Genomic DNA, 27,690 nt, shown 5'->3' with positions numbered 1-27,690 from the left:
TGGGCACAGGTGGAGCGTCGGGTTTCATCATTAACTCCAGCATGTACAGTAGCTACTGTATACATTGAGAGACCCCACGGTTATGTTTGGGCACGTTTGAGTGCTTAAACTATAGCAATCATGTACCGGTATTCCGCACTGGCTGGCCATCTCCCCGGTGGGCCGTGGACCCTCAAATAAATCATCCACAGTGTGCACTGGGCTGGGCACAGCCAGGTTTGGACCTTCAGGTTTTATCCTTAATAAAGGATTCACGTCACTATAAATTGGAGGCTCACAGTTCCCGAAAATGCTCTCGCATGCGTTCGTATCTATGCTTGTTCTGAGCCAGATCTGCAATAGACTGTTAGTGTTAAAGCACTTAATGTAGATTGCTTCCATATCGCTAGATTTTGATTGCTTGTCATTGTAACTTGGAAATAAAATCAGCGTACATGTCCATGATGTAGCTGGTTATATATTTTTATAAAATGTTATATTTTCACAGGATTATTTCTTAGTGTGTTAGATATGCATTTCCGAGTGAATACATGTGTCCATTGTCTGTCAGATAGTTAGACAATGCTGCCCCGCATGTCTACAATGGAATAAGAGGTGTAAGATGAATCCTACACCACCTCTGAACTTGACGTAAGATCTGATCCCACCCTACGCCAACGTCAAAGTCACGCTGAAATGATAAATGAAGAGACTTGCCTAAATTTCGGTGTACGCCAACATTTTTATCTGCACCACATTGATAAATGAGGGCCAGTGTGTTTGGGGACATTAAGCAGAATGTGTGGCAGAAGGAGGGTTGAACATTGCAGAAGGTGTGTCAGGTAGAGGGAGCTAGTGTTTTGTAAACAAGCATCAGCTGGTGTGAAGGACCAGGCCAAGAGCAGAGAAACCTCCTGCATTCACTGGAAGCTCTACTGAAGAGCTTTCAGGACAGCATCCAGGGAGGGAGGGGCCAACAGAGGATAAAACACTGTATACAAATACAGACAGACAGACAGACAGACAGACAGACAGACAGACAGATACTCACATCTCTTAAGGAGTTGAGTATTAGTCCAGAATTCTCCTCCATGTTTCACTCTGTAGGAAGTAGAACAACAATGCATCAATGTCTGACTGTCTAACACGTCTCCACTACCTGACACTACAGTGTTTCTGCTACTAGTGAAATGACGGGAATTTGCAAAAATTGTGGGAACTTGCAAAAGAAAAATATGTGTTTTGATTAGAAAAGGTGATTGAAAAGGTGACCACCCTTTTCTTAGGCTACTGTCGTATACCTTTATGAACGTGGCAAAGCTCAGTTTACAAGGAGTGCAATGAATGTTGCAATTTAAATAGTCAATATTTTAACAGAGCAGATAATATATAGACATTATGTTTTATTGAGCAAGGGAAGAGATCTTCTGCCTGCACAGTGTCGATTCTCTCACACACACACACACACACACACACACACACACACACACACACACACACACACACACACACACACACACACACACACACACACACACACACACACACACACACACACACACACACACACACACACACACACACACACAGGAGCACTGTTTTTTCACAGCACAGTTGTGTGTTCTGTGTGAACGACGGTTGAGGATGACTTTATAAACTTTATGTGTAAAAAAAATGCAGTGGTGGAAAAAGTACTCATATTTTCTACTTAAGTAAAAGCATGAATACTGCATTGTAGAAGTACTCTGTTACAAGAGCAGTCCAGAATTCAACATTTACTTGAGTAAAAGTACAAAAGTATTGGCATCAAAATCTACTTAAAATACTAAAAGTAAAAATACAACATGTTTGAAAATAGCAGATCTACAAGCTCGTAGCTTGTAGCTTGTAGATCAAATAGCCAAGGTATAAAATAGGGCTAAGATGGTTTATGTATGTTTTAACATGTTATAATTTAGATCAGCAAAGTAACTAGTAACTATAGTTTTCAAATAAACGTAGTGGAGTAAAAGTACAACATTTGGATCCCAGATGTAGTGGAGTAGAAGTAAAAGTATTGGAATTTGGAAATACTCAAGTAAAGTACAAATTCCTCAAAACTGTACTTAAGTACAGTACTTAAGTAAAAGTACTTAGTTACTTTACACCACTGTAAAAATGCAGGGTTAATGAAATCATGCAAGCCCAGCTTATTTACGTATTTTGCCTGGATATTTTACTGCAACAGATTATACACATAAACATGAATCTTCAGCAGGTGTATGACTGTATAAATGGGGTGGGAGGAGGGGATTGTTGGGGCAGACTAGCACAATAGACGTTATGCCATTGGAACATGAAACAAGGGAATCACTGCACTAACCAACATGGACACAGTCCAAGTCTACTCACTGCAGAGACTCCAGTCCAGAGAAGTTCTTCAGTCCAGACACCGGCAAGACGTTGAAGTTCAAGTCTAATTCTCTCAAATGAGAAGGATTAGATCTGAGAGCTGAGGCCAGAACTTCACAGCTTCTCTCTGACAACCAGCAGTTCATCAGTCTAAATGAGAAATAAAACACACAATGTTTGATTGTCTGCTATAAAATACATTATTCTGAGAACCTGCTTACAACCACCTATTAAAGGACCTGGTCTGGATGGACTGTCTGGGTTTTAGAATAGAAAACCAGACAGAGTAACATGAACTAAATAATCTTTACTTAATCTCGCAACAGACAGGAAACAGCAACATGTTGAAAACAGATGATCCAGCAAAGAGACTGAAAACAGAGTTTCTAAATGGTTAGTTCCAATACTTAATTCTGATTGGCTGGTTTCTGATTAAACCAGTGTCTAAATTACACAATAATCCACACCTTGAATCAGTTTATATCAAACCCAGGTGCGTTATTTCTTTCCACAGTGTTGTGAAGCTGAACTAGAGAAGGGAGCGCTTGATTTTCTCTCAAATCCTGCCGTGCGGGGCTTATGCTATTGAAAAATAGCAGATATACAAGCTCACAGCGAGGCACCAAGTGCCGCGCTGCGAGCTTGTAGATCTGCTATTTTTGAAAAGTTGTGAACATGTGTGCAAATCTTTGAATATACTGCAAGTATTTTTAAGCGAACATTTGAAATAAAATGTAGCTTTGTTTGCTAAATATTTTTAGATGGGTGGTCCATGGCCAAATACATATCATTTTGGGGGTCCTTCACATGAAACAGTTTGAGCACCGCTGACAGAAACATAGGTTTTAAAGAAACTATTGACAGACTTGCACAAATGTTCATGATTAGAAGAAAATAGAAGTTCTACAAGCTTGCAGCACGGCACTCTGTGCTGCACTTGAGCTTGTATACAGTATCTGCTATTTTTCAACAGTCAATAGCACAACATAACGTGTAATAATGCGTTCCCAGTCTAAATGGGTTAAACCCCTCCCCTGAAGAACATTCATGGGGGGCCCACAGTGAATGCTTGAACCCAGGGCCCAGGATTTGGTGCAACACCCCTGCTCACAGCACAGCTTGTCTCAAAGGGTGGCAGGGCTTTCACAGTCTGGGCCCCTCAGCTGTGGAACTCCCTACCTGTTGACCTACGACGTGTGAATTCAGTGTCATCTTTTAAAGCCCTTTTAAAAACCCACCTCTATGTTCAAACCTTTTCTAAAATTGTTCCTGCCATTTTTATATATATATATATATATATATATATATATATATATATATATATATATATATATATATATATTCTCTCAAATCCTGCTGTGCGGGGCTTATAAGCTCCACCCACACACATAGGACTGTAACTGAGTGCCTCTGGGCGGGGCTTGTAAAAACACCAAGCGCCCCTACTATAACCCATTCTGATTGCAACAGGTGTTTCTGCAGCCTGGCCGGGAACTACTTTCTTGTAGCTGGGAACTACTTTCTTGTAGCTGGGAACTACTTTCTTGCAGACCTTGTAGTGAATTATTAGTGAAATAGAACAGTTTTAGTTGGTACATGTCTATGATTTATCATGTTGACATATTGTAGACTGTTAGTGTTAAAGCACTTAATGTAGATTGCTTCCATATCGCTAGATTTTGATTGCTTGTCATTGTAACTTGGAAATAAAATCAGCGTACATGTCCATGATGTAGCTGGTTATATATTTTTATAAAATGTTATATTTTCGCAGGATTATTTATTAGTGTGTTAGATATGCATTTCCGAGTGAATACATGTGTCCATTGCCTGTCAGATAGTTAGACAATGCTGCCCTGCATGTCTACAATGGAATAAGAGGTGTAAGATGAATCCTACACCACCTCTGAACTTGATGACAAGTTTAGTTTACTTTATTTACTTTACTTGATTATGTCAACTTTGTATATTTTATACTTCTACTGCACTACATCTATAGAGGCAAACACTGTAATTTTTACTCATTAATTAGTTGAAAACTTTAGTAACCATTTACTTCAGATCTGATTTAGATTATTGCAATATACATAAACCAGCTATTTTATCACCTATTATACACTTTTTTTTATTTCGACACATTTTGAAAACATAAAAAGGGGGCATTCTGCATAATGAGTATTTGGTAATAAAGTGTATTTATTACTTTTACTAGTAACAGAGCTGCATTGTGATATTGCCATTTTTACCCTGATACAGACAGAGTCTGTGGTTTGAGTGAATTTAGTGAACATGTACATACTGTAGTTACTGTACCTCCTCATTATCCCAGTCAATGTGTGTTACTATGATATCAACATTATTCATGCCACAATATTCATATTATAATCACATGATAAATCACTGATGGAAATAATGATTGTAAATTAATCTCACCGTAGAGTCTCCAGTTTACAATGAGGACTTTTCAGTGCAGCACAGAGTAGATCCAGGTCCAGGTGGTTGGAACTTAAGTCCAGGTGTCTCAGATGGGATGGATTAGAACTGAGAGCTGAAGACACAACTTCCATGTGTTCCTTCTGGAGGTCATCGCCAAAGCCAACAAGTCTGTAATTAGAGGTGGTCAATCAGACCACACGCACACACACACACACACACACACACACACACACACACACACACACACACACACACACACACACACACACACACACACACACACGTCAAGTCCATTTATTTATAAAGCAGATTTAAAAACAACCAGGTTGACCAAAGTGCTGTACATCATGAGAACGCAGTAAAAACAAATACAATACAAAGCAAAAACAATCGAAACATTTGTAAACATTTAAAACCTTGTCAGAACAGCTACAAAAACAAAACATTTAAGATATAAAACAATGACAGATAAAAGGCACAGGGAGGGAGGGGTCTAGGGCTCAAATGCTAGGGTGAAGAGGTGTGTTTTAAGTCGGATGGAATGCTGTTCCAGAGAGCTGGGCCAGCCACAGAAAACGCTCTGTCACCCTTTTACCTTAGAATGGCTGTTGTAACTTTGAGGGGTGTGTGTGTGTGTGTGTGTGTGTGTGTGTGTGTGTGTGTGTGTGTGTGTGTGTGTGTGTGTGTGCGTGTGCGTGCGTGCGTGCGTGCATGCGAATCACTGTTGATTTAACTATCATTTTTTGTTATAGTGTAGTAGTGTGAAGGTACAGTCCATTGTTTCAGTTCTAAGTTTTCTATTCACATGACTACTAACCGAGCCTTTCTGCTGTTCCTCACAGCTGGGATGAGTCTCCGTCGCCCCTCGTTTGATGTGTTGTATTTGTCCAGGTCCAACTCCTCCAGAACATCCTCTGACATCTGCAGCATGTGGGCCAGAGCTGAACACTGGGTCAGAGACAGTTCTGTCTTTGATCTGTCCCCTGACTTCAGGTACTCTTGGATCTCCTGATGCACTGAGTGGTCGTTCATCTCCATCAAACAGTGGAAGATGTTGATACATCTGTCAGGAGAGGAAAGGGGATCATTCATCTCCTTCAGGTTGTTGATGGCTCTCTGGATGCTCTCTGGACTGTTCTGTGTCTGAACCAGTAGACCTCCTAACAGACTCTGGTTGGACGGCAGTGAGAGACCATGAAGGAAGCGGAGAAACAGGTCCAGGTGACCATTCTTACTCTTTATGGCTTTACGGTTGGCTGCGTCCAGGAAGTCCTCCAAGGACTTGTCACTGGTGTAATCATTTCCCCTTCTGTCACGTCCCAGGAATGTCTTCAGTACCTCCATGTTCTTCTGTGTGAAACAGTGGAACAGGTAGACTGCAGCCAGAAACTCCTGGATGATCAGATGAACAAAGCAGTAGACTGCTCTCTGGAAGAGCACGCCCTCTCTTTTGAAGATCTCTGTGCACACTCCTGAGTACAGCGAGGCGTCTTTCACATCCAGACCACACTCTTCCAGGTCTTCTTGGTAGAACATGATGCTGCCTTTCTCCAGATGTTCAAACGCCAGCCTACCCAGCTTCAGAAGAACCTCCCTGTCCTTCTCCATGATCTGCTGTTGATTCTCTCTCTCTTTTCTGTTTCTTTGCTTGTTTATTTTTTTCCCCTCATGAGGCTCATCATACTTCAGCTCCTTCCTCTTTGTCTGGACCAACAGGAAGTGGCAGCACATGGCAGTCAGGGTCGTGGGCAGCTGTCCTGTCTCGTCTGTCTTCACCATGTCCTCCAGAACGGTAGCGCTGATCCAACAGAAGACTGGGATGTGACACATGATGTGGAGGCTCTTTGACGTCTTCATGTGTGAGATGATTCTGCTGGCCAGCTCCTCATCACTGAATCTCTTCCTGAAGTACTCCTCCTTCTGGGGGTCTGTGAACCCTCGTACTTCTGTCACCAGGTCAACATATGCAGGAGGGATCTGATTGGCTGCTGCAGGTCTGGTGGTTATCCAGATGAGAGCCAATGGGAGCAGATTCCCCTCGATGAGGTTTGTCAACAGCCCGTCCACTGATGATGTCACTGTGACATCAGTGATGATGTCATTGTTGAAGTTGAAGGACAACCTGCTTTCATCCAAACCATCAAAGATGAGGCCAACCTTCCAGACAGCGAGCTGCTCTGCTGTGACCTTCTTCAACGTTGGATGGAAAACATGGATCAATGAGAGAAGACTGTGCTGCTGATCTCTGACCAAGTTCAGCTCCCGGAATGAGAAGGGAACCAGGAGAATGACATCTTGATTTTCCAAACCCTTTGCCCAGTCCAGAGCGACCTTACGCACAGAGAAGGTTTTTCCAATGCCAGCGACTCCCTTGGTCAGAACTCTTCTGATTGGTGTCTCTCTGCCAAGGAGGAGGGGCTTAAAGATGTCACGGCAGTTGATTGGTTGGTCTTGGAGGGTGTTCTTCTTGGAGAGTGTCTCAAGCTGGTAGACCTCATGTTGGTTATTAACCCCTTCACTCTCTCCCACTGTGATGTAGAGCGCTGTGAAGATGCTGCTGAGGGAGGGCACTTCAGTGACGTCTGTCACACGATCCAGACTGTTCAAAGTGATCTTATAAACCTTTAAATCCTCCTGCACACTGACACCTGCTATGAGAAGACAATGAAGACATTTTAAACATTCAGTTGAATTTATAACTTTACATTCTTACAACTGTTTAAACACATTATTAATGTGTTAAATATCATACATTAGGGAACAATAACCAATATAAAACAAGTAAGACTCCCTAATCGGGAGATAAGTGACCGTCAGGTCGCATACACAAACTTTAGAAGGCAATCGTAGCCAATCAGGAGGGAATATGACTTTAGAGATACTGTGTACCCGCCGCTTTGCGTGAATTTAGGGCAGAATCTGTAGGAGCAGTGTTAAAAAAAATGTTTTGCAAAAATCGTCCTGATGGTGGCACTAGAAGAGGGTCATGTGAGAAATCAAAAGTGGCAAAAGTGTGACATGACGTTACAGCCTGACAGACAGAAAGACTGACAGCCGGTGGAGTTTTGATAGTAACTGCGACCTGACGGTCGCAATAATAATGTTGAATTGGGCGATTGATGTTCCCTTGTGAGATAATAAAGATATTTATCTGAATTGTTTTGGTACAGAGTTGATATTTGACAATGTTTATTTTATTTATTTGTATTTGTTGCTATTTAAATATTGTAAATTGTGTCCAGTCTTACTGTGTCCACTGTTGGTCTGAGTGGATGTCTTCAGTCCAGGTGTGGTTGTGAATGTCTCTCCTGAACATCTGGACGTCTGCTCAGTCCTCTTCCTCTCTCTGTGGAGATGAAGAACTTTATTAGGACTATATGCCCCATCTTAGCTGCTCTCCGTAGTGGGACTGAGTTACCAGGGCCCAAGGTGGAGGGGCCTTCATTATTTTATACTTTAGCTATTGAAAAATAGCAGATATACAAGCTCACAGCGAGGCACCAAGTGCCGCGCTGCGAGCTTGTAGATCTGCTATTTTTGAAAAGTTGTGAACATGTGTGCAAATCTTTGAATATACTGCAAGTATTTTTAAGCGAACATTTGAAATAAAATGTAGCTTTGTTTGCTAAATATTTTTAGATGGGTGGTCCATGGCCAAATACATATCATTTTGGGGGTCCTTCACATGAAACAGTTTGAGCACCGCTGACAGAAACATAGGTTTTAAAGAAACTATTGACAGACTTGCACAAATGTTCATGATTAGAAGAAAATAGAAGTTCTACAAGCTTGCAGCACGGCACTCTGTGCTGCACTTGAGCTTGTATACAGTATCTGCTATTTTTCAACAGTCAATAGCACAACATAACGTGTAATAATGCGTTCCCAGTCTAAATGGGTTAAACCCCTCCCCTGAAGAACATTCATGGGGGGCCCACAGTGAATGCTTGAACCCAGGGCCCAGGATTTGGTGCAACACCCCTGCTCACAGCACAGCTTGTCTCAAAGGGTGGCAGGGCTTTCACAGTCTGGGCCCCTCAGCTGTGGAACTCCCTACCTGTTGACCTACGACGTGTGAATTCAGTGTCATCTTTTAAAGCCCTTTTAAAAACCCACCTCTATGTTCAAACCTTTTCTAAAATTGTTCCTGCCATTTTTTTTATATATATATATATATATATATATATATATATATATATATATATATATATATATATATCTGCATGTGTCTATTTTAAAATGTGTGCCTACTTTTTATTCACTGATCGTTTGTTGTAGATTGTCAATAAATACATATCATGTTGTTCTTTTACCCTGCTCTGTAAAGCACTTTGTGATGTCTGGAAATATGCTTTATAAATACAATCATTATCATAATCATTCTTCACTGATTGATGGATGTTTCTGTACTGTTTGGTGTTGGTATAAATATACAATAACAGGGTCCACTCTGTCATGTCATTATATTATTGTGCACTTTTTGTTTGACTGGTTTAGACATTTATCTTTTTGTTTATTGATCTGTAACTGTTAGTTATAACATTAATCTCCATTGCTTATTGTTGGAATTCTGCCCAATTCAGCATCGAAGTGTGATGTCACTTCCGTGAAATGGCGTGAAATGTCGCCCTCTACGGGGTTCATGCTGGTATTGTTTTGTATTCAAATCGCCATTGGTGAATTTGCGATCACCGCATATAAGAACTGTGTTAAAAATATAAACACACCATGTGCGCGGACATGCTCTCAGCGACAGTCTGTCCCAGACACGAGTGTCTCTCTGTAGTTTCCAACATTTAGGACAGCGTTGATTACATTTTCTCTGACAACAGGCTATATCAGATATGAATGAATATCATAAACTATGCAGAACCCCCCGCTGACAGAAACGCGCACATGGTGTGTTTATTTTTTTAACACAGTCCTTATATGCGGCCATCGCAGATTCCCCAATGGCGATTTGAATACAAAACAATACCAGCATGAACCCCCTAGAGGGCGACATTACGCACAAATGACGACATGGCTTCGTTTCTCTATTCTTGTCATTTTGTGTTTTTGGACAGTAGAGAAGTATGAACAATAAGGCCATCACACGCTTAGCACTCAATAATAAATGACACTGATCATCCTCTGTATCAATAACTATATCAATAACACTGATCATCCTCTGTATCAATAACTATATCAATAACACTGATCATCCTCTGTATCAATAACTATATCAATAACACTGATCATCCTCTCTAGCTCTACTTCCACCTCATGCCATCAGGGTGAAGATACAGAACCCTGAAGTGGTACAAGGTTGGTTCATCATTAGTTTTGTTTCCTCAGCCATCGCTGCACTAAACAAACTGCTTCGCCCCTGTCGATAGGATGGTTTTCTGTGTACAGTGGAGACCTGATGTTCTGTCTTGTGATATGTTTGTGTTGTGTTATGTGTTGTTTTTTTTTCTTTTTTTTTTTTTTTAAAGACAGCGACAAATTTCACTTCGGGGACAATAAAGATTATTTGTATTATCATTAGTATAAAGTAGTAGTTACTGTGGTCACAGCAGTATCTTTATTTATTTATTCAGAGATGTCTTCATCTACAAGCTCGCAACGTGGCACAAAGCGACACATTTTGAGCTTTCTGCTATTTTCACTAGTTTGGTCCTGGACTCCCGGGCAAACGTCTAATTTCTCTTTTGGGTCTTGGGCTTAAAGGTTGGAAACCACTTATGACAGGTATGTATGTAAACTACCAGCTCCTCTCTATAGAGGTATGTATGTAAACTACCAGCTCCTCTCTATACTAAAGATGGTTGAGGTTTCCTCTCTTGCTCTCACTTTAAACTCCCACAGAGTCATGGTAAACTACAGTAGTTTATGAGCAGGCAGAGTAGTTTTGCTCAACACATTCATTGCTCTGAACGTGTTAACATGTTAAGAAGCTCATGAGGATTGACATACTGTGTGTGTGGAGGTCCAGGTTCACTGAAGACAGGAGGCATTCCCATAGACGCGTCACTCTTCATAGACACACAGCTGGGTGTTGGAGACTCTGCTCTGTGGTCAACACTTCTGGAATCACAACAATATTCATACAATGATCATGTGAATGAAAGAGTCTGTTTGTTATAGATTCTGTATTGTTACATTGTATTTTACAAGAGAGTAAAACTCCATCTTGAAGTAACAGGAAAAACATTGTGATAAAATATCACTGGAAAGCAGTAAAATGTATAAAAATAGAGCCATACAGTAGATCAACATGAGTGTACACTGTACATAATATCAGGGTTGTACCCGAACACGCTCAATGAACGATCGTTCATGAACACGTTCATATTTTGGGCGAATGTGAACTGAACGTTCTTTGTTTCCGTTTGATGAACGTTATTGTCATACGTGTCCATTCTGACGCTGTGAATGGTAATCAACAAACTATACAAAAAAGGAAGAAATGGTCAAATTAGACAGATTGTCAAATAGAAGCAAGGATGTTGAAAATAGACGATCTACAAGCTCACAACACCTCACATCTCAAGGCATTGTCAGCTTGTAGATCTTCTATGTTCACTCTATTTACTGTATATATGGAACCAAGTGAAACTAAATGTAATGCCTCAACTACTACATTACATTACTACATTACAAGTCAGGGTATGGGGTCCCCCGATTCAAATATGATTATTTTGGGGTCTCCATTTCAAATACGATTATTTTGGGGTCTCCAGTTCAAATACGATTATTTTGGGTTCTCCAGTTCAAATATGATTATTTTGGGGGTCTCTGATTCAAATATGATTATTTTGGGGTCTCCAGTTCAAATACGATTATTTTGGGTTCTACAGTTCAAATATGATTATTTTGGGGGTCTCCGATTCAAATATGATTATTTTGGGGTTCACGGCCTGAAAAGGTTGAGAACCACTGCTATGAATACAGCATGAAAGGGGATTATTAGACTGTGTCTTGTTTTTATCCATTATTTGCACATTATTGTCACATTACTTTGTTGTTTTATAGCGTTGTGTATATTGTATAGTGTTATAGTTTGAAGACTTTATTAGAAGTTTGCATAGTGTGTATTGTATAATAGGAGGATTGACATACTGTGTGTGTGGAGGTCCAGGTTCACTGAAGACAGGAGGTGTTCTCATAGACGCATCACTCTTCATAGACACACAGCTGGGTGTTGGAGACTCTGCTCTGTGGTGAAGACTTCTGGAATCACAACAATATTCATACAATGATCATGTGAATGAAAGAGTCTGTTTGTTATAGATTCTGTATTGTTAAAACCTCGACCAGCTGTCTGTCTGTCTGTCTGTCTGTCTGTCTGTCTGTCTGTCTGTCTATCTGTCACACGTCACACATCACACTTTTCCCCTGCTCATATCTCCGCAACCGTTGCCCCGATCCATGCCAAATTTTGCACACACACTCCTTGCCTGCCAAACCACAAAGCATCAATGCTCACATGACCCTCTTATAGCGCCACCATGAGGCCAGTTCTTGCAAAACACATTTATGGACACAGCTCCTACAATCTTTGGCCAAAAATCACGCAAATCGGTACACAGTATGTCTACACTCATGTCATCAACATGGATCTGTCCCATTTAGCGCCACCTTCAGGCCGATTTTTTTTTAAAAACACTTTTTTGGACACTACTCCTACAGATTTTGCCCTAAAATCACGCAAATCGGTACACAGTATGTCTACACTCATCTCATCAACATGGATCTTTCCCATATAGCGCCACCATCACATTTTTGGACACTGCTCCTACACATTTTGCCCTAAAATCACGCTGCGACCTGACGGTCGCTTATCTCCCGATTAGGGAGTCTTACTGGTTAGACAAAAATGGAGAACAGTAAAAGTATAGTCAATACAATATAAATGTAGTACAGTACAAGTACAGTTAAACACCCTGCCTAAAAGGAACATCTCAAATAAGACCTTTTACAGTCTTTTTTATTTTTGAAAGCCCTCAGTATTTAATTAATGGACATAATGAATAGCAAGCAAAGAAAACATTCAATAATATCACAGTTATAAAAACACTATATGTACAGGATTGGGGAAACAAGGGGGTGGGGCTAAGGTAAAGGTGGGGGTGCTCACTTCTGGCCTGTCTATGGGAGAAGTGACAACTACCTCCTTCTCTGGCCTCCTGAAAGGTGAGTTTTCACCTGTCTATGGGAGAAGTGACAACTACCTCCTTCTCTGGCCCCCTGAAAGGTGAGTTTTCACCTGTCTATGGGAGAAGTGATAACTACCTCCTTCTCTGGCCTCCTGAAAGGTGAGTTTTCACCTGTCTATGGGAGAAGTGATAACTACCTCCTTCTCTGGCCTCATGAAAGGTAAGTTTTCAGGGCAGTTTTGAAGGATGCCAGCGAGCTACATGTTTTAAGGGAGGTAGTCAAGGAATTCCACACCTGGGTGGCAGTGTTGTAGAAGGAGAATTTACCCATATCTGTCTTATGGATTTGTGTTATCAGGTCATTGTGTGCGCTCCCTCTGGTGTTGTGGTTGTTAGGGTTGGGGGCGGTAACCGCCGTACCACGCTATACCGAGTTCTACCGCGGTGTCAGTGTGCTTACCGCGGTAAAAAAGACAAAAAAAGGTATATTTTTATTGGAAAACAAGCGAGTTTTAAAACGGTGGAGAAGTGAGGACCGCATGCGCTCCATGCCGCTCTGCTCTGGGCCGTGTACCACATGTTTGGAAGCCACATGTCACTCAGACACAGACCTGCACACAGTGCACAGGGCAGGAGAGTACGGAGCACAACTATGACGGAGCAGCATGAACTTTCTCTGTAATCCACTCGACACAAGGATGTTAATCTTGTGTTGTGGCATATCTTTTTTTTATTCATACGGATTACTGGCGGAGCGCGGGCCGCGTGGACTAAAACCGAAAATGAAACTATTTTACTTTTTCCACCGCGTCGCACGTTGTGCCCCGTCCGGCGGCGCGTCTGCGATTTTATAACCTTTTCTGTCAAGTCTTGTAACTAAAACCTGTATACAGCAGCACTCAATCACTGCGATTTGAGAGTTGAGACGTGAGGTGAGTTTACAGAATCACTGTACACAATCTGACTACCCGTCTTCTTCTGGTTTGTTCACACAGCTGTTTGTGTCTGAAAAGTCCAAGTAGCTAGCCTACGTTACTATGGTAACCCGACAGTGCAGATCTAAAAGCTCAGAACGCGTCGCGGATGTTTAACTCTGTCTTCAACGCAGAGCCATCTTAGGCTAGCAAAATGTCTGGGAGAAACATGGGTCATGGGCCCCAGGTCGAGAAGTAGCCCAATCAGTTTGTTTTGGGAGGTTTGGAGCTTAGTCTTTAGTGATTCTTTGATGTTGGAGTACCATGAGGTGCAAGCGTAGTCAAAGTGGGACTGAATGAGGGCCCCAGCAAGAGTCCTGAGGGCACTTTTGTTGACAAAAGTGGAGATTCTGCCCAGGAATCGTATTCTTGTTCTCTGATAAAATATCACTAGAAATGGGAGTGTTTCTCTTCTCCCGCGGCTCCCACATACAGTAAGCTACAGTTTAAGAAGCTCAGGAGGATTGACATACTGTGTGTGTGGAGGTCCAGGTTCACTGAAGACAGGAGGTATTCCCATAGACGCGTCACTCTTCATAGACACACAGCTGGGTGTTGGAGACTCTGCTCTGTGGTCAACACTTCTGGAATCACAGCAATATTCATACAATGATCATGTGAATGAAAGAGTCTGTTTGTTATAGATTCTGTATTGTTACATTGTATTTTACAAGAGAGTAAAACTCCATCTTGAAGTAACAGGAAAAACATTGTGATAAAATATCACTGGAAAGCAGTAAAATGTATTAAAATAGAGCCATACAGTAGATCAACATGAGTGTACATAATATCAGGGTTGTACCCGAACACGCTCAATGAACGATCGTTCATGAACACGTTCATATTTTGAGCGAATGTGAACTGAACGTTCTTTGTTTCCGTTTGATGAACGTTATTGTCATACGTGTCCATTCTGACGCTGTGAATGGTAATCAACAAACTATACAAAAAAGGAAGAATTGGTCAAATTAGACAGATTGTCAAATAGAAGCAAGGATGTTGAAAATAGCCGATCTACAAGCTCACAACACCTCACATCTCAAGGCATTGTCAGCTTGTAGATCTTTTATGTTCACTCTATTTACTGTATATATGGAACCAAGTGAAACTAAATGTAATGCCTCAACTACTACATTGCAAGTCAGGGTATGGGGTCCCCCGATTCAAATATGATTATTTTGGGGTCTCCAGTTCAAATACGATTATTTTGGGTTCTCCAGTTCAAATATGATTATTTTGGGGGTCTCTGATTCAAATATGATTATTTTGGGGTCTCCAGTTCAAATACGATTATTTTGAGTTCTCCAGTTCAAATATGATTATTTTGGGGGTCTCCGATTCAAATATGATTATTTTGGGGTTCACGGCCTGAAAAGGTTGAGAACCACTGCTATGAATACAGCATGAAAGGGGATTATTAGACTGTGTCTTGTTTTTATCCATTATTTGCACATTATTGTCACATTACTTTGTTGTTTTATAGCGTTGTGTATATTGTATAGTGTTATAGTTTGAAGACTTTATTAGAAGTTTGCATAGTGTGTATTGTATAATAGGAGGATTGACATACTGTGTGTGTGGAGGTCCAGGTTCACTGAAGACAGGAGGTGTTCTCATAGACGCATCACTCTTCATAGACACACAGCTGGGTGTTGGAGACTCTGCTCTGTGGTCAACACTTCTGGAATCACAACAATATTCATACAATGATCATGTGAATGAAAGAGTCTGTTTGTTATAGATTCTGTATTGTTAAAACCTCGACCAGCTGTCTGTCTGTCTGTCTGTCTGTCTGTCTGTCTGTCTGTCTGTCTGTCTGTCTGTCACACGTCACACATCACACTTTTCCCCTGCTCATATCTCCGCAACCGTTGCCCCGATCCATGCCAAATTTTGCACACACACTCCTTGCCTGCCAAACCACAACCACAAAGCATCAATGCTCACATGACCCTCTTATAGCGCCACCATGAGGCCAGTTCTTGCAAAACACATTTATGGACACAGCTCCTACAATCTTTGGCCAAAAATCACGCAAATCGGTACACAGTATGTCTACACTCATGTCATCAACATGGATCTGTCCCATTTAGCGCCACCTTCAGGCCGATTTTTTAAAACACTTTTTTGGACACTACTCCTACAGATTTTGCCCTAAAATCACGCAAATCGGTACACAGTATGTCTACACTCATCTCATCAACATGGATCTTTCCCATATAGCGCCACCATCACATTTTTGGACACTGCTCCTACACATTTTGCCCTAAAATCACGCTGCGACCTGACGGTCGCTTATCTCCCGATTAGGGAGTCTTACTGGTTGGACAAAAATGGAGAACAGTAAAAGTATAGTCAATACAATATAAATGTAGTACAGTACAAGTACAGTTAAACACCCTGCCTAAAAGGAACATCTCAAATAAGACCTTTTACGGTCTTTTTTATTTTTGAAAGCCCTCAGTATTTAATTAATGGACATAATAAATAGCAAGCAAAGAAAACATTCAATAATATCACAGTTATAAAAACACTATATGTACAGGATTGGGGAAACAAGGGGGTGGGGCTAAGGTAAAGGTGGGGGTGCTCACTTCTGGCCTGTCTATGGGAGAAGTGACAACTACCTCCTTCTCTGGCCTCCTGAAAGGTGAGTTTTCACCTGTCTATGGGAGAAGTGACAACTACCTCCTTCTCTGGCCCCCTGAAAGGTGAGTTTTCACCTGTCTATGGGAGAAGTGATAACTACCTCCTTCTCTGGCCTCCTGAAAGGTGAGTTTTCACCTGTCTATGGGAGAAGTGATAACTACCTCCTTCTCTGGCCTCATGAAAGGTAAGTTTTCAGGGCAGTTTTGAAGGATGCCAGCGAGCTACATGTTTTAAGGGAGGTAGTCAAGGAATTCCACACCTGGGTGGCAGTGTTGTAGAAGGAGAATTTACCCATATCTGTCTTATGGATTTGTGTTATCAGGTCATTGTGTGCGCTCCCTCTGGTGTTGTGGTTGTTAGGGTTGGGGGCGGTAACCGCCGTACCGCCGTACCGCGCTATACCGAGTTCTACCGCGGTGTCAGTGTGCTTACCGCGGTAAAAAAGACAAAAAAACGTATATTTTTTATTGGAAAACAAGCGAGTTTTAAAACGGTGGAGAAGCGAGGACCGCATGCGCTCCATGCCGCTCTGCTCTGGGCCGTGTACCACATGTTTGGAAGCCACATGTCACTCAGACACAGACCTGCACACAGTGCACAGGGCAGGAGAGTACGGAGCACAACTATGACGGAGCAGCATAAACTTTCTCTGTAATCCACTCGACACAAGGATGTTAATCTTGTGTTGTGGCATATCTTTTTTTTATTCATATGTTATGTTGTGCTGGCTGTACTGGTTACTAGTGTAACAATGAGAGCTCGGACAACGACGTGCTGTCAATATGCTGGCTTTATTCAACTAACGTGTCATACAGGTCATTCTGCATTAAGGCCACTAGGCGGCGGTGATGTATCAGTTACACAACTGAACCCATAACACTACATCCCCCTTTCTGAGTATAAACAATAAATGGAAATGTTTGTTTTTACTTAACTTTGTTTTTTCCAATACACATTCCCCCATTCAACTTAAATTAGATACATTTCAGTTATTCACTTTACTTAGTTTAACTTTACCAAATTTAACAACTACAGTATGACATTCTCTTTTTTTTTTTACTTATCAAACACAAAATCAACCAGCTTAATAATATCCAAACAACATTAACCTATCTATGAAGGCGGGGTAGACTGCCCAAACCTTCAGCTGAGTGTGGGGATTATTCTGCCCCAATAATCACTCAGACAATCGAGAGTACCTGCTAAGTAACCTCAAAGTCTTTCAGGTACCCCGGTGGTCTTCTCTCTCTCGCCGGGTAGCGTCTCCCAGCCTCCGGACTCGGTGGACGCGGTTGGCGCAGCTCCGCTGGTTGACGCCCCCCTGGATCGCCGTCTGGTAGGATGTCTGGAAGATCAGCTGGTCTGGTGGGACCCACGGGTGTGCTGACAAGGTGGCTGCGATTCCGGCGCAGGATTCCCCTGGGCGTCTCGATGATGTAGGATCGTGGCATGTCCGACCTCGCCAACACTGTCCCCTTCTCTCTGGTGTCTGCGACCCACACATGATCACCTTGTTGTAGACCTGGCAGATCATGTGCTCTGTGTCTCCTGTTGAAGTTCATCTGCTGTCTCTGTCTGCTGTTCTCCTCTCCTTCCTTCAGTTTTGGGATGTCTGCCCATTTCGGATCAAGAGAGGATGGGATGACAGGAACAGTAGTTCTAATCCTCCTGCCCATGAGCAGTTCTGCTGGACTGTACCCATTTGCTAATGGTGTAGCTCTGTAAGCCATCAGTGCCATGTATGGGTCTTCTGCTTTGTCCAGGAGATCTTTGATTGTCCTCACAGCACGCTCTGCCTCTCCATTACTTTGTGGAAATCTGGGACTAGAGGTGATGTGAGTGAATCCCCATGCGGCTGCGAATTGCTTAAAGTTATCAGAAGAGTACTGGGGCCCATTATCACTTTTCAGAATAAACGGGCAACCCCATCTAGAGAAAATGGATTTGAGGTGTTCAATTACTGCTACTGACGTGGTTGAAGTGAGCTTAGCAATCTCCATGTAGCGAGAAAAGTAATCTACTACTACCAAGTAGTGGTTGCTCCTCCACTCAAACAGATCAGTTCCCACTGTAGCCCATGGCCTGTCTGGAAACTCGGTCGGCAGTAGAGTCTCTTTGAAGTTAACCCTCTCCCTTGCACAAATGTCACATCTCTCCACCATCTTCTGTAGCTGCATGCTTAATCCAGGCCACCAGACTGACTGTTTGGCTCGCTCTCGGCACTTCGTTATGCCCTGGTGTCCTACATGCAGTTTCTGTAGTATGTCAGTTTGCAGTGACTTTGGTATAACTAGTCTACTACCTTTCAGTAACAGTCCATCTTGCACCGTAAGCTGGCCTGCAAACTGTTGGTAAGGTAGGAATGCTCTATCAAGTGAGAATCTGTCCGGCCACCCCTCAGTGCAGTACTTTCTCACTTCTCTGAGCATGTCATCATTCTCCTGGTGTCTCTTAATCTCCTCCAACTTTTTATCTGTTGCTGGCAGGCTAGACATTATCATGTTTACATACAGGTCTAACTCTGTCTCCTGCTGTGTGTCGCTCACTCTCCCCACGGGTGCTCTAGACAGGACATCAGCAGTGGCTATGTTTTTACCTGCAACATGGGAGATGGAATATGAAAATCTCATCAGTCTCATTCTGAGTCTCTGTATACGAACAGGCAGCTCATCCAGGTTCTTCGCTCCCAGCAGTGGCACCAGCGGTTTGTGGTCAGTCTCTACATGGAATGTGATTCCCACCAGGAAGTCTGAGAATCGCTCGCACGCCCATGTAATAGCCAAAGCCTCTTTTTCAATTTGTGCGTACCGCTGCTCTGTGTCGGTGAGCGCTCTGGATGCATATGCGACTGGTTTGAGTTGGTCATTTTGTCTCTGCAGTAGTACTGCTCCCAATCCAAATGATGAGGCATCAGCTGAAACCACTGTGTCTGCTTTGGAGTTGTAGAGTGCTAGGCCTGGAGGTGAACTGAGTGTCTTTTTGATGTCATCAAAAGCCCTCTGTTGCATTGGTCCCCAGGTCCACATATTCTTTGCTCTCAACAGATCACGGAGTGGCTGTGTTTTGTCAGCTAAGTGCGGGAGGTATTTTCCAAGGTGATTCACCATCCCAAGGAATCTCCTGACCCCACTCACATCAGTTGGTTCTTTCATGTCAGTAACTGCTTTCACTTTATCAGGATCTGCTTTGACTCCTGTAGCATCAATTATCTGACCAAGGAATTTCACACGGTCTGTGGAGAATACACACTTTTCAGGTTTCAGTGTGACACCTGCTTCTTCCAGCCGTTTGAGTACTGCGTGCAGGTTTGTATTGTGAAGGGCCTGTGTCTGTGCATACACAAGTATGTCGTCCATCTGGCATATGACTCCCTCTAAGCCTTCTAGGATCTGAGACATTCGCTTTTGGAAGTGCTCAGGTGCGGATGAGATTCCAAAGCACAGCCGATTAAAGCAGAATCTGCCAAATGGTGTAATGAATGTCGTGAGCAGTGCAGACTCCTTGGCTAAGGGAATTTGCCAAAACCCAGAATTAGCATCGAGTTTGGAAAATATTTTTGCCCCCTCTAATTGTCCCAGTGTGTGTTCAACTGCGGGAAGCATATGCCTCTCTCTCTTTACTGAGTCATTCAGTTTTGTTAAGTCGACACATATACGCACCTCGTTCTGGTTTGGTTTAGGAACGGTGACCATACCAGCGCACCAATCTGTTGGTTGTTCGACCCTGGAGATCACCTCCATTTCTTCCATTCGTGCAAGCTCCTGCTTCACTTTGGGCATAAGCGGTAATGGGACTCTCCTTGGAGTTGTCAGAGCAAACGGTTTTGCATCAGGCTCGAGCTCTATTTTATATTCCCCTTCTAGTTTGCCTAATCCTGTAAACAGCTTAGGGAATTGCTCTTTCACTGCTTTGGTGGAGTCCAGTGATATGGTCTCCACCCTGGCCACTAGTCCCAGCGCCACACTTGCTGCGCGCCCCAGTAGGCCAGACTTCAGGGTTGTGACCACATAGACATCTTGTACAGTGCTCTTGCTATTTGTTTTCAGAGTCGCTGTGAATTTTCCTGCCACATGCAGACGGTTCCTCCCAGCTCCATAAAGGGCTCTGTCTGATTTTATCAGTTCTGGAAACTGTCCATGTGCCTGGTACACAGATTCTGGTAGAGCGGTTACATCAGCACCTGTATCGATTCTGAATTCTGATTCATGGTCATTCACTTTGATCTTTACTCTCCATGCTTCCTCTGTTTCCTGTGCACTGACTGAGCCCAAGAAAGCTATCTCAGTTTCCTCTTCACTGGTGGCATGGACCTCTCTGACTGCCCCAGACCGGCACACCTTTGCATAATGTCCTTTTTTATTGCAATTCTTACAGGCTGCATCTTTGGCTGGGCATTGCTGTTTGCTATGTCTTGGTGTTCTCCCACACCACTTACACCACTGTGTGTCCCCCTGTACCTGAGACTGAGGTTGCACATTCTTCCTTTGAAATTGCATTTTGCCTTGTTGCTGTGGTTTGTTATTTCTCTCTCTGTTGAATGGGCGCTGTTGCATACGAACACTGTCCATATTGGCTCCTGTGGTCTCCGCTTTGAAGTTGCTTTTAAGCATATCCTGCTGCTTTTTAACAAGTTCACTTTGGCGGACACGAGTGACAGCTTTAGCCAAGGTTAGATCAGCATCCATTTGAAGTTGCTCAGACAGTCTTTTGTCCCTCAGCCCTACAACTATTCTGTCACGTATCATCTCGTCATGCAGCTGTCCATAACCACAGTGCTCAGATAAACAGTGCAGTGCTGTAATGAAGCTCTCCACAGATTCTCCAGCCTCTTGCTGTCTCATGTTGAATTTAGCTCTTTCAAAAATCACATTTCTGCGAACCACAAAATGTGTGTCCAGTTTTGCTTTAACTGTATCATATTTACCAGCCTCCTCAGCTGTCATGCTAAGTGAAGTTATCACATCCTCAGCTTCGTCCCCCATTGTATAGATGAGAGTATTCACCTGATTTCCTTCTGACTGTTGGTCTAGGCCAGATGCAATCCTGAACCTTTCAAATCTTCTGATCCACTTGGGCCATTCCTCTGCCCTTGTGAAATCAAAGTGTGGTGGTGGCTGCAAGCGTTCCATGGTGGTGATAGTTCAATCTGTGGTTCCCCTTTTCTCTAGGCGTCCACTCACTCCTCACTCACATGTGGTAGCCTGTTAGCCACCTAGCTTCTTAGCCTGTTAGCTCCTCAGTGTAGCAGCCAAGCTGTACAAAAAATAATAGTCCTTGCAGGTCCTTGCTCACAAAAAACGTCTCACAGGCAGTTTTTGTCATGAACTCCGTCTTCTGACACCATGTTATGTTGTGCTGGCTGTACTGGTTACTAGTGTAACAATGAGAGCTCGGACAACGACGTGCTGTCAATATGCTGGCTTTATTCAACTAACGTGTCATACAGGTCATTCTGCATTAAGGCCACTAGGCGGCGGTGATGTATCAGTTACACAACTGAACCCATAACACTACACATACGGATTACTGGCGGAGCGCGGGCCGCGTGGACTAAAACCGAAAATGAAACTATTTTACTTTTTCCACCGCGTCGCACGTTGTGCCCCGTCCGGCGGCGCGTCTGCGATTTTATAACCTTTTCTGTCAAGTCTTGTAACTAAAACCTGTATACAGCAGCACTCAATCACTGCGATTTGAGAGTTGAGACGTGACGTGAGTTTACAGAATCACTGTACACGATCTGACTACCCGTCTTCTTCTCGTTTGTTCACACAGCTGTTTGTGTCTGAAAAGCCCAAGTAGCTAGCCTACGTTACTATGGTAACCCGACAGTGCAGATCTAAAAGCTCAGAACGCGTCTCGGATGCGATGTGTTGTGAGCTTGTAGATCTGCTCCTTTCAAAGCCATACCCGCTGTGATGTACGGAGAAGTATAACTCGGGCAGTCAGGCTGTGGAGAGGCGACTTTTGGGAAGATGATTGCAATATTTTGGCTTATCGCCGAACCTTAATTAATAGATACGGGGGTGCGGTAATTACCGCAGTACCGGCGGTAAATGGGAAGACGGTAATCGCGGTAACAAAATGACGATACCGCCCCAGGCCTAGTGGTTGTGATAAAGTACTATATCATATCATATTGTGGGTGTCGCTAACTTTTTGGAGATGTTTGGTCAGATATGCGGGTACTTAGGGGATGGAGGGCAGATTTACGTTGACTATTTTTAAAGTCACTCCCATTTTTAGTTGTTTAACTCTGTCTTCAACGCAGAGCCATCTTAGGCTAGCAAAATGTGTGGGAGAAACATGGGTCATGGGCCCCAGGTCGAGAAGTAGCCCAATCAGTTTGTTTTGGGAGGTTTGGAGCTTAGTCTTTAGTGATTCTTTGATGTTGGAGTACCATGAGGTGCAAGCGTAGTCAAAGTGGGACTGAATGAGGGCCCCAGCAAGAGTCCTGAGGGCACTTTTGTTGACAAAAGTGGAGATTCTGCCCAGGAATCGTGTTCTTGTTCTCTGATAAAATATCACTAGAAATGGGAGTGTTTCTCTTCTCCCGCGGCTCCCACATACAGTAAGCTACAGTTTAAGAAGCTCAGGAGGATTGACATACTGTGAGTGTGGAGGTCCAGGTTCACTGAAGACAGGAGGTATTCCCATAGACGCGTCACTCTTCATAGACACACAGCTGGGTGTTGGAGACTCTGCTCTGTGGTCAACACTTCTGGAATCACAACAATATTCATACAATGATCATGTCCTGAATGATAATGCAGATGATGTCCCCAAGTGGAGGAAAGTTCAGATCATTTCCCAATTCCCCCCCCCCCCCCCCCCCCCCATCTCCAGCCTCAAAATAAATCGCCATTATATTAACTATTTGATGTTAAATTGTTCTTGATTAATATGCAAAAATCACGATACAGTAAGTTAATATGATGGCAGAGCAAGCACTAGTCTGCACAGATACTGTAGCAAGTCTTTGCACAGAGTAATATTGCAATGAATATTGCGGATTATTTTAATCCTTTAGGGGATGTTGATGTTGTCATCTGCCCATTTGTCAATTTGGTCAAAAGAAATTGGTTGAACAAAACTCATATTTTGGGACCATCGCTCCATTGTTTACAATGGTTTGTAATGCAGGCTGCCACCCCATGTGGTCATGTGATACAAGATGGCCGCAGTGTGAATAAGGTCTATGGGCTTTGCTTTGGACTTTCTTAAAAAGCCATAACTAATGTTGTCAAATAATTGTAGTGGAGTAAAAGTAAAATCCAAGATGTAGTGGAGTAGAAGTAAAATTGGAAATACCCATGAATACCTCAAAAGTGTACTTAAGAACAGAACTTAAGTAAATGTACTTAGTTACTTTACACCACTGCCATTGTGTGTGGAGGAGGATTGTCTAGGGTGACCATATTCTGAAAATCCAAAAAGAGGACACACACACGCACACACGCGCGCACGCACGCACACACACACACACACACACACACACACACACACACACACACACACACACACACACACACACACACACACATATATATATCTTTTTTTCTTTTCTTTTTTTCCCAAAATAATTTATAGTACTAGTTTACAGCTCAATTATGTTATTAGTTATGTATTCATTTTTGAGGGGGTTCCAATTGGACCCTTTACAAATCTATAGGCTAGAGAATGAGATCCACTGATAAAGTATGCCTTTTGACTCCTGTATGAACGTTCAGCTTTGTAACGAGAGGTAACCCAAACCGCCGTTCTGCTTTACAAGGTTGTACAAAAGATTCTGTCAATTTAGTTAGCGGAAGAGCTCTCACCTCGCACAGACTGTCTTGTAGACTACTTTGCAGTGTTGATATGGGCTTGAAGCAGAATATTTTTTATTTGTAAATGCCTAAATAGACACAGAAGAGTACCAGCTTTGCTGGCAGAACGCTCTGCTTCTCATTGTTGGTCACTGGCACTTTGTGTGCATTTCATCAGTGAAACAGCATTAATTGCGTTAGCAGAGCGATGCTGCCGACTGCCGAGCTCGCGCTGCTCTGCCTCTGATCTGAAAGCGAGACAGGCTGAGGGAGGGGCGTGTATCAAAACAGCGGCGCAGTTCGGCCAGTGGGGAACGAGAGGGGCGTCTCCACTGGCCGAACTGCGCCGCTGTTTTGATACACGCGAGGGAGGGATCGCAGCGCAGGCAGAGAGTAGTATGAATAATACACGTTCCGGGGTTAGGGGTGGAAACTCGCCTCTCACAGTGTGTTTCCAAACGAACCATTGAACTTGCATTGTAAATGCTCGTGCTTTAACTGTGATATGCGCGAAACCCCGGACATTTGAAGGAATTTATAAAACCCCCCCGGACAGGCCGGACAGCCCCCTAAAAGAGGACATGTCCGGGCAAAAGAGGACGTATGGTCACCCTAGGATTGTCTTACTTTAAGCGTGGAGGTCCAGGTTCATCTTTAGACCCACAGCTGGCTGTTGGAGACTCTGCTCTGTGGATGAGATGTTTGTCTCTTCCCTCCTCCTCCTCTCTCTCCACACACTCACTCATCTTTGGTCTTTATTTAACCTGTCAAGGTTAGCAGAAAATAGTAAATGATTAATGAATGAATGTACAAAACACACACACACACACACACACACACACACACACACACACACACACACACACACACACACACACACACACACACACACACTTCTAGAACAGTGTCAGTAATATTTCAATCTCATTCTGTATTATTAATACTAGAAGCTTGGGCGGCCCAGCGTCTAGTCGGCGACCTGGCCAACTCGGGAACGATGTAAATAGGGAATGAATGCCCCGCCCTTTAATGCAAACCCCATTATACCTGTTGTCATAGGACCCGTTTTGACCATCTGTTTGCCTGTGTCCATTTATGCCCATATATGGAGATATCTGTTATCTGTCTGTCTGTCAGCGTCCATTTTATGTCCATATATGGAGATCACTGCAGATATAGTTCTGGGTCCATTTTATGCCCATATGCCCATATATGGAGATATCTGTCTATTTGCGTCCATTTCATGCCCATATATGGAGATCTCTGTATCTGTCTGTCTGTGTCCCTTTATGCCCGTATATGGAGATCTTTGTGATTCTGCGTAAATTTTATGCCCATATATGCCATTTGCGTCCATTTTATGCCCATTTATGGAGATCTCTGTATCCGTCTGTCTGTGTCCCTTTATGCCCGTATATGGAGATCTTTGTGATTCTGCGTCCATTTTATGCCCATATATGCTATATATGGAGATATTCAGAGATTTTTTGTTGACTCATGTAATGTAAATAGGGAATGAATGCCCCGCCCTTTAATGCAAACCCCATTATACCTGTTTTCATAGGACCCGTTTTGACCATCTGTCTGCCTGTGTCCATTTATGCCCATATATGGAGATATCTGTTATCTGTCTGTCTGTCAGCGTCCATTTTATGTCCATATATGGAGATCACTGCAGATATAGTTCTGGGTCCATTTTATGCCCATATGCCCATATATGGAGATATCTGTCTATTTGCGTCCATTTCATGCCCATATATGGAGATCTCTGTATCTGTCTGTCTGTGTCCCTTTATGCCCGTATATGGAGATCTTTGTGATTCTGCATACATTTTATGCCCATATATGCCATTTGCGTCCATTTTATGCCCATTTATGGAGATCTCTGTATCCGTCTGTCTGTGTCCCTTTATGCCCGTATATGGAGATCTTTGTGATTCTGCATCCATTTTATGCCCATATATGCTATGGAGATATTCAGAGATTTTTTGTTGACTCATGTAATGTAAATAGGGAATGAATGCCCCGCCCTTTAATGCAAACCCCATTATACCTGTTTTCATAGGACCCGTTTTGACCATCTGTCTGCCTGTGTCCATTTATGCCCATATATGGAGATATCTGTTATCTGTCTGTCTGTCTGTCGGCGTCCATTTTATGTCCATATATGGAGATCACTGCAGTTATAGTTCTGCGTCCATTTTATGCCCATATATGGAGTATCTGTCTGTGACTCCAACTGTGTTGCAGACACAGTGCCGGTTCCCCCTTTAATGCAAACCTCATTATACCTGTTGTCATAGGACCCGTTTTGAACATCTGTTTGCCTGTGTCCATTTATGCCCATATATGGAGATATCTGTATCTGTCTGTCTGCGTCCATTTTATGCCCATATATGGAGATCTTTGACCATCTGTTTGCCTCTGTCCATTTATGTCCATATATGGAGATATCTGTATCTGTCTGTCTGCCCATATATGGAGACATCTGTCTATTTGCGTCCATTTCATGCCCATATATGGAGATCTCTGTATCTGTCTGTCTGTGTCCCTTTATGCCCGTATATGGAGATCTTTGTGATTCTGCGTAAATTTTATGCCCATATATGCCATTTGCGTCCATTTTATGCCCATTTATGGAGATCTCTGTATCCGTCTGTCTGTGTCCCTTTATGCCCGTATATGGAGATCTTTGTGATTCTGCGTCCATTTTATGCCCATATATGCTATATATGGAGATATTCAGAGATTTTTTGTTGACTCATGTAATGTAAATAGGGAATGAATGCCCCGCCCTTTAATGCAAACCCCATTATACCTGTTTTCATAGGACCCGTTTTGACCATCTGTCTGCCTGTGTCCATTTATGCCCATATATGGAGATATCTGTTATCTGTCTGTCTGTCAGCGTCCATTTTATGTCCATATATGGAGATCACTGCAGATATAGTTCTGGGTCCATTTTATGCCCATATGCCCATATATGGAGATATCTGTCTATTTGCGTCCATTTCATGCCCATATATGGAGATCTCTGTATCTGTCTGTCTGTGTCCCTTTATGCCCGTATATGGAGATCTTTGTGATTCTGCGTACATTTTATGCCCATATATGCCATTTGCGTCCATTTTATGCCCATTTATGGAGATCTCTGTATCCGTCTGTCTGTGTCCCTTTATGCCCGTATATGGAGATCTTTGTGATTCTGCGTCCATTTTATGCCCATATATGCTATATATGGAGATATTCAGAGATTTTTTGTTGACTCATGTAATGTAAATAGGGAATGAATGCCCCGCCCTTTAATGCAAT

General features: G+C 42.8%; 1 protein-coding gene across 1 annotated transcript in view; it reads right to left on the bottom strand.

The window, feature by feature from the left end:
- LOC308290108 (protein NLRC3-like) overlaps positions 1-19,596 on the bottom strand; it is a gene marked incomplete at both ends in the record, with an annotated part of 31,375 nt that extends 11,779 nt beyond the window's left edge. The window contains 5 exons of the mRNA XM_080731883.1: positions 2,371-2,520; positions 4,804-4,974; positions 5,624-7,405; positions 17,801-18,182; positions 19,167-19,596. Coding sequence (XP_080588009.1) covers positions 2,371-2,520; positions 4,804-4,974; positions 5,624-7,405; positions 17,801-18,182; positions 19,167-19,596 — 2,915 coding nt within the window. The remainder of the gene's footprint in view (positions 1-2,370; positions 2,521-4,803; positions 4,975-5,623; positions 7,406-17,800; positions 18,183-19,166) is intronic.
- Positions 19,597-27,690: the final 8,094 nt, after the last annotated feature.

The sequence above is a fragment of the Nannobrachium achirus genome (genome assembly GCF_963921795.1).
Source record: "Nannobrachium achirus genome assembly, chromosome: 1".
NCBI lineage: Eukaryota > Metazoa > Chordata > Actinopteri > Myctophiformes > Myctophidae > Nannobrachium > Nannobrachium achirus.
The sequence above is the reverse complement of the archived record's forward strand: the minus strand, read 5'-3'. Positions and strand labels throughout refer to the sequence as shown.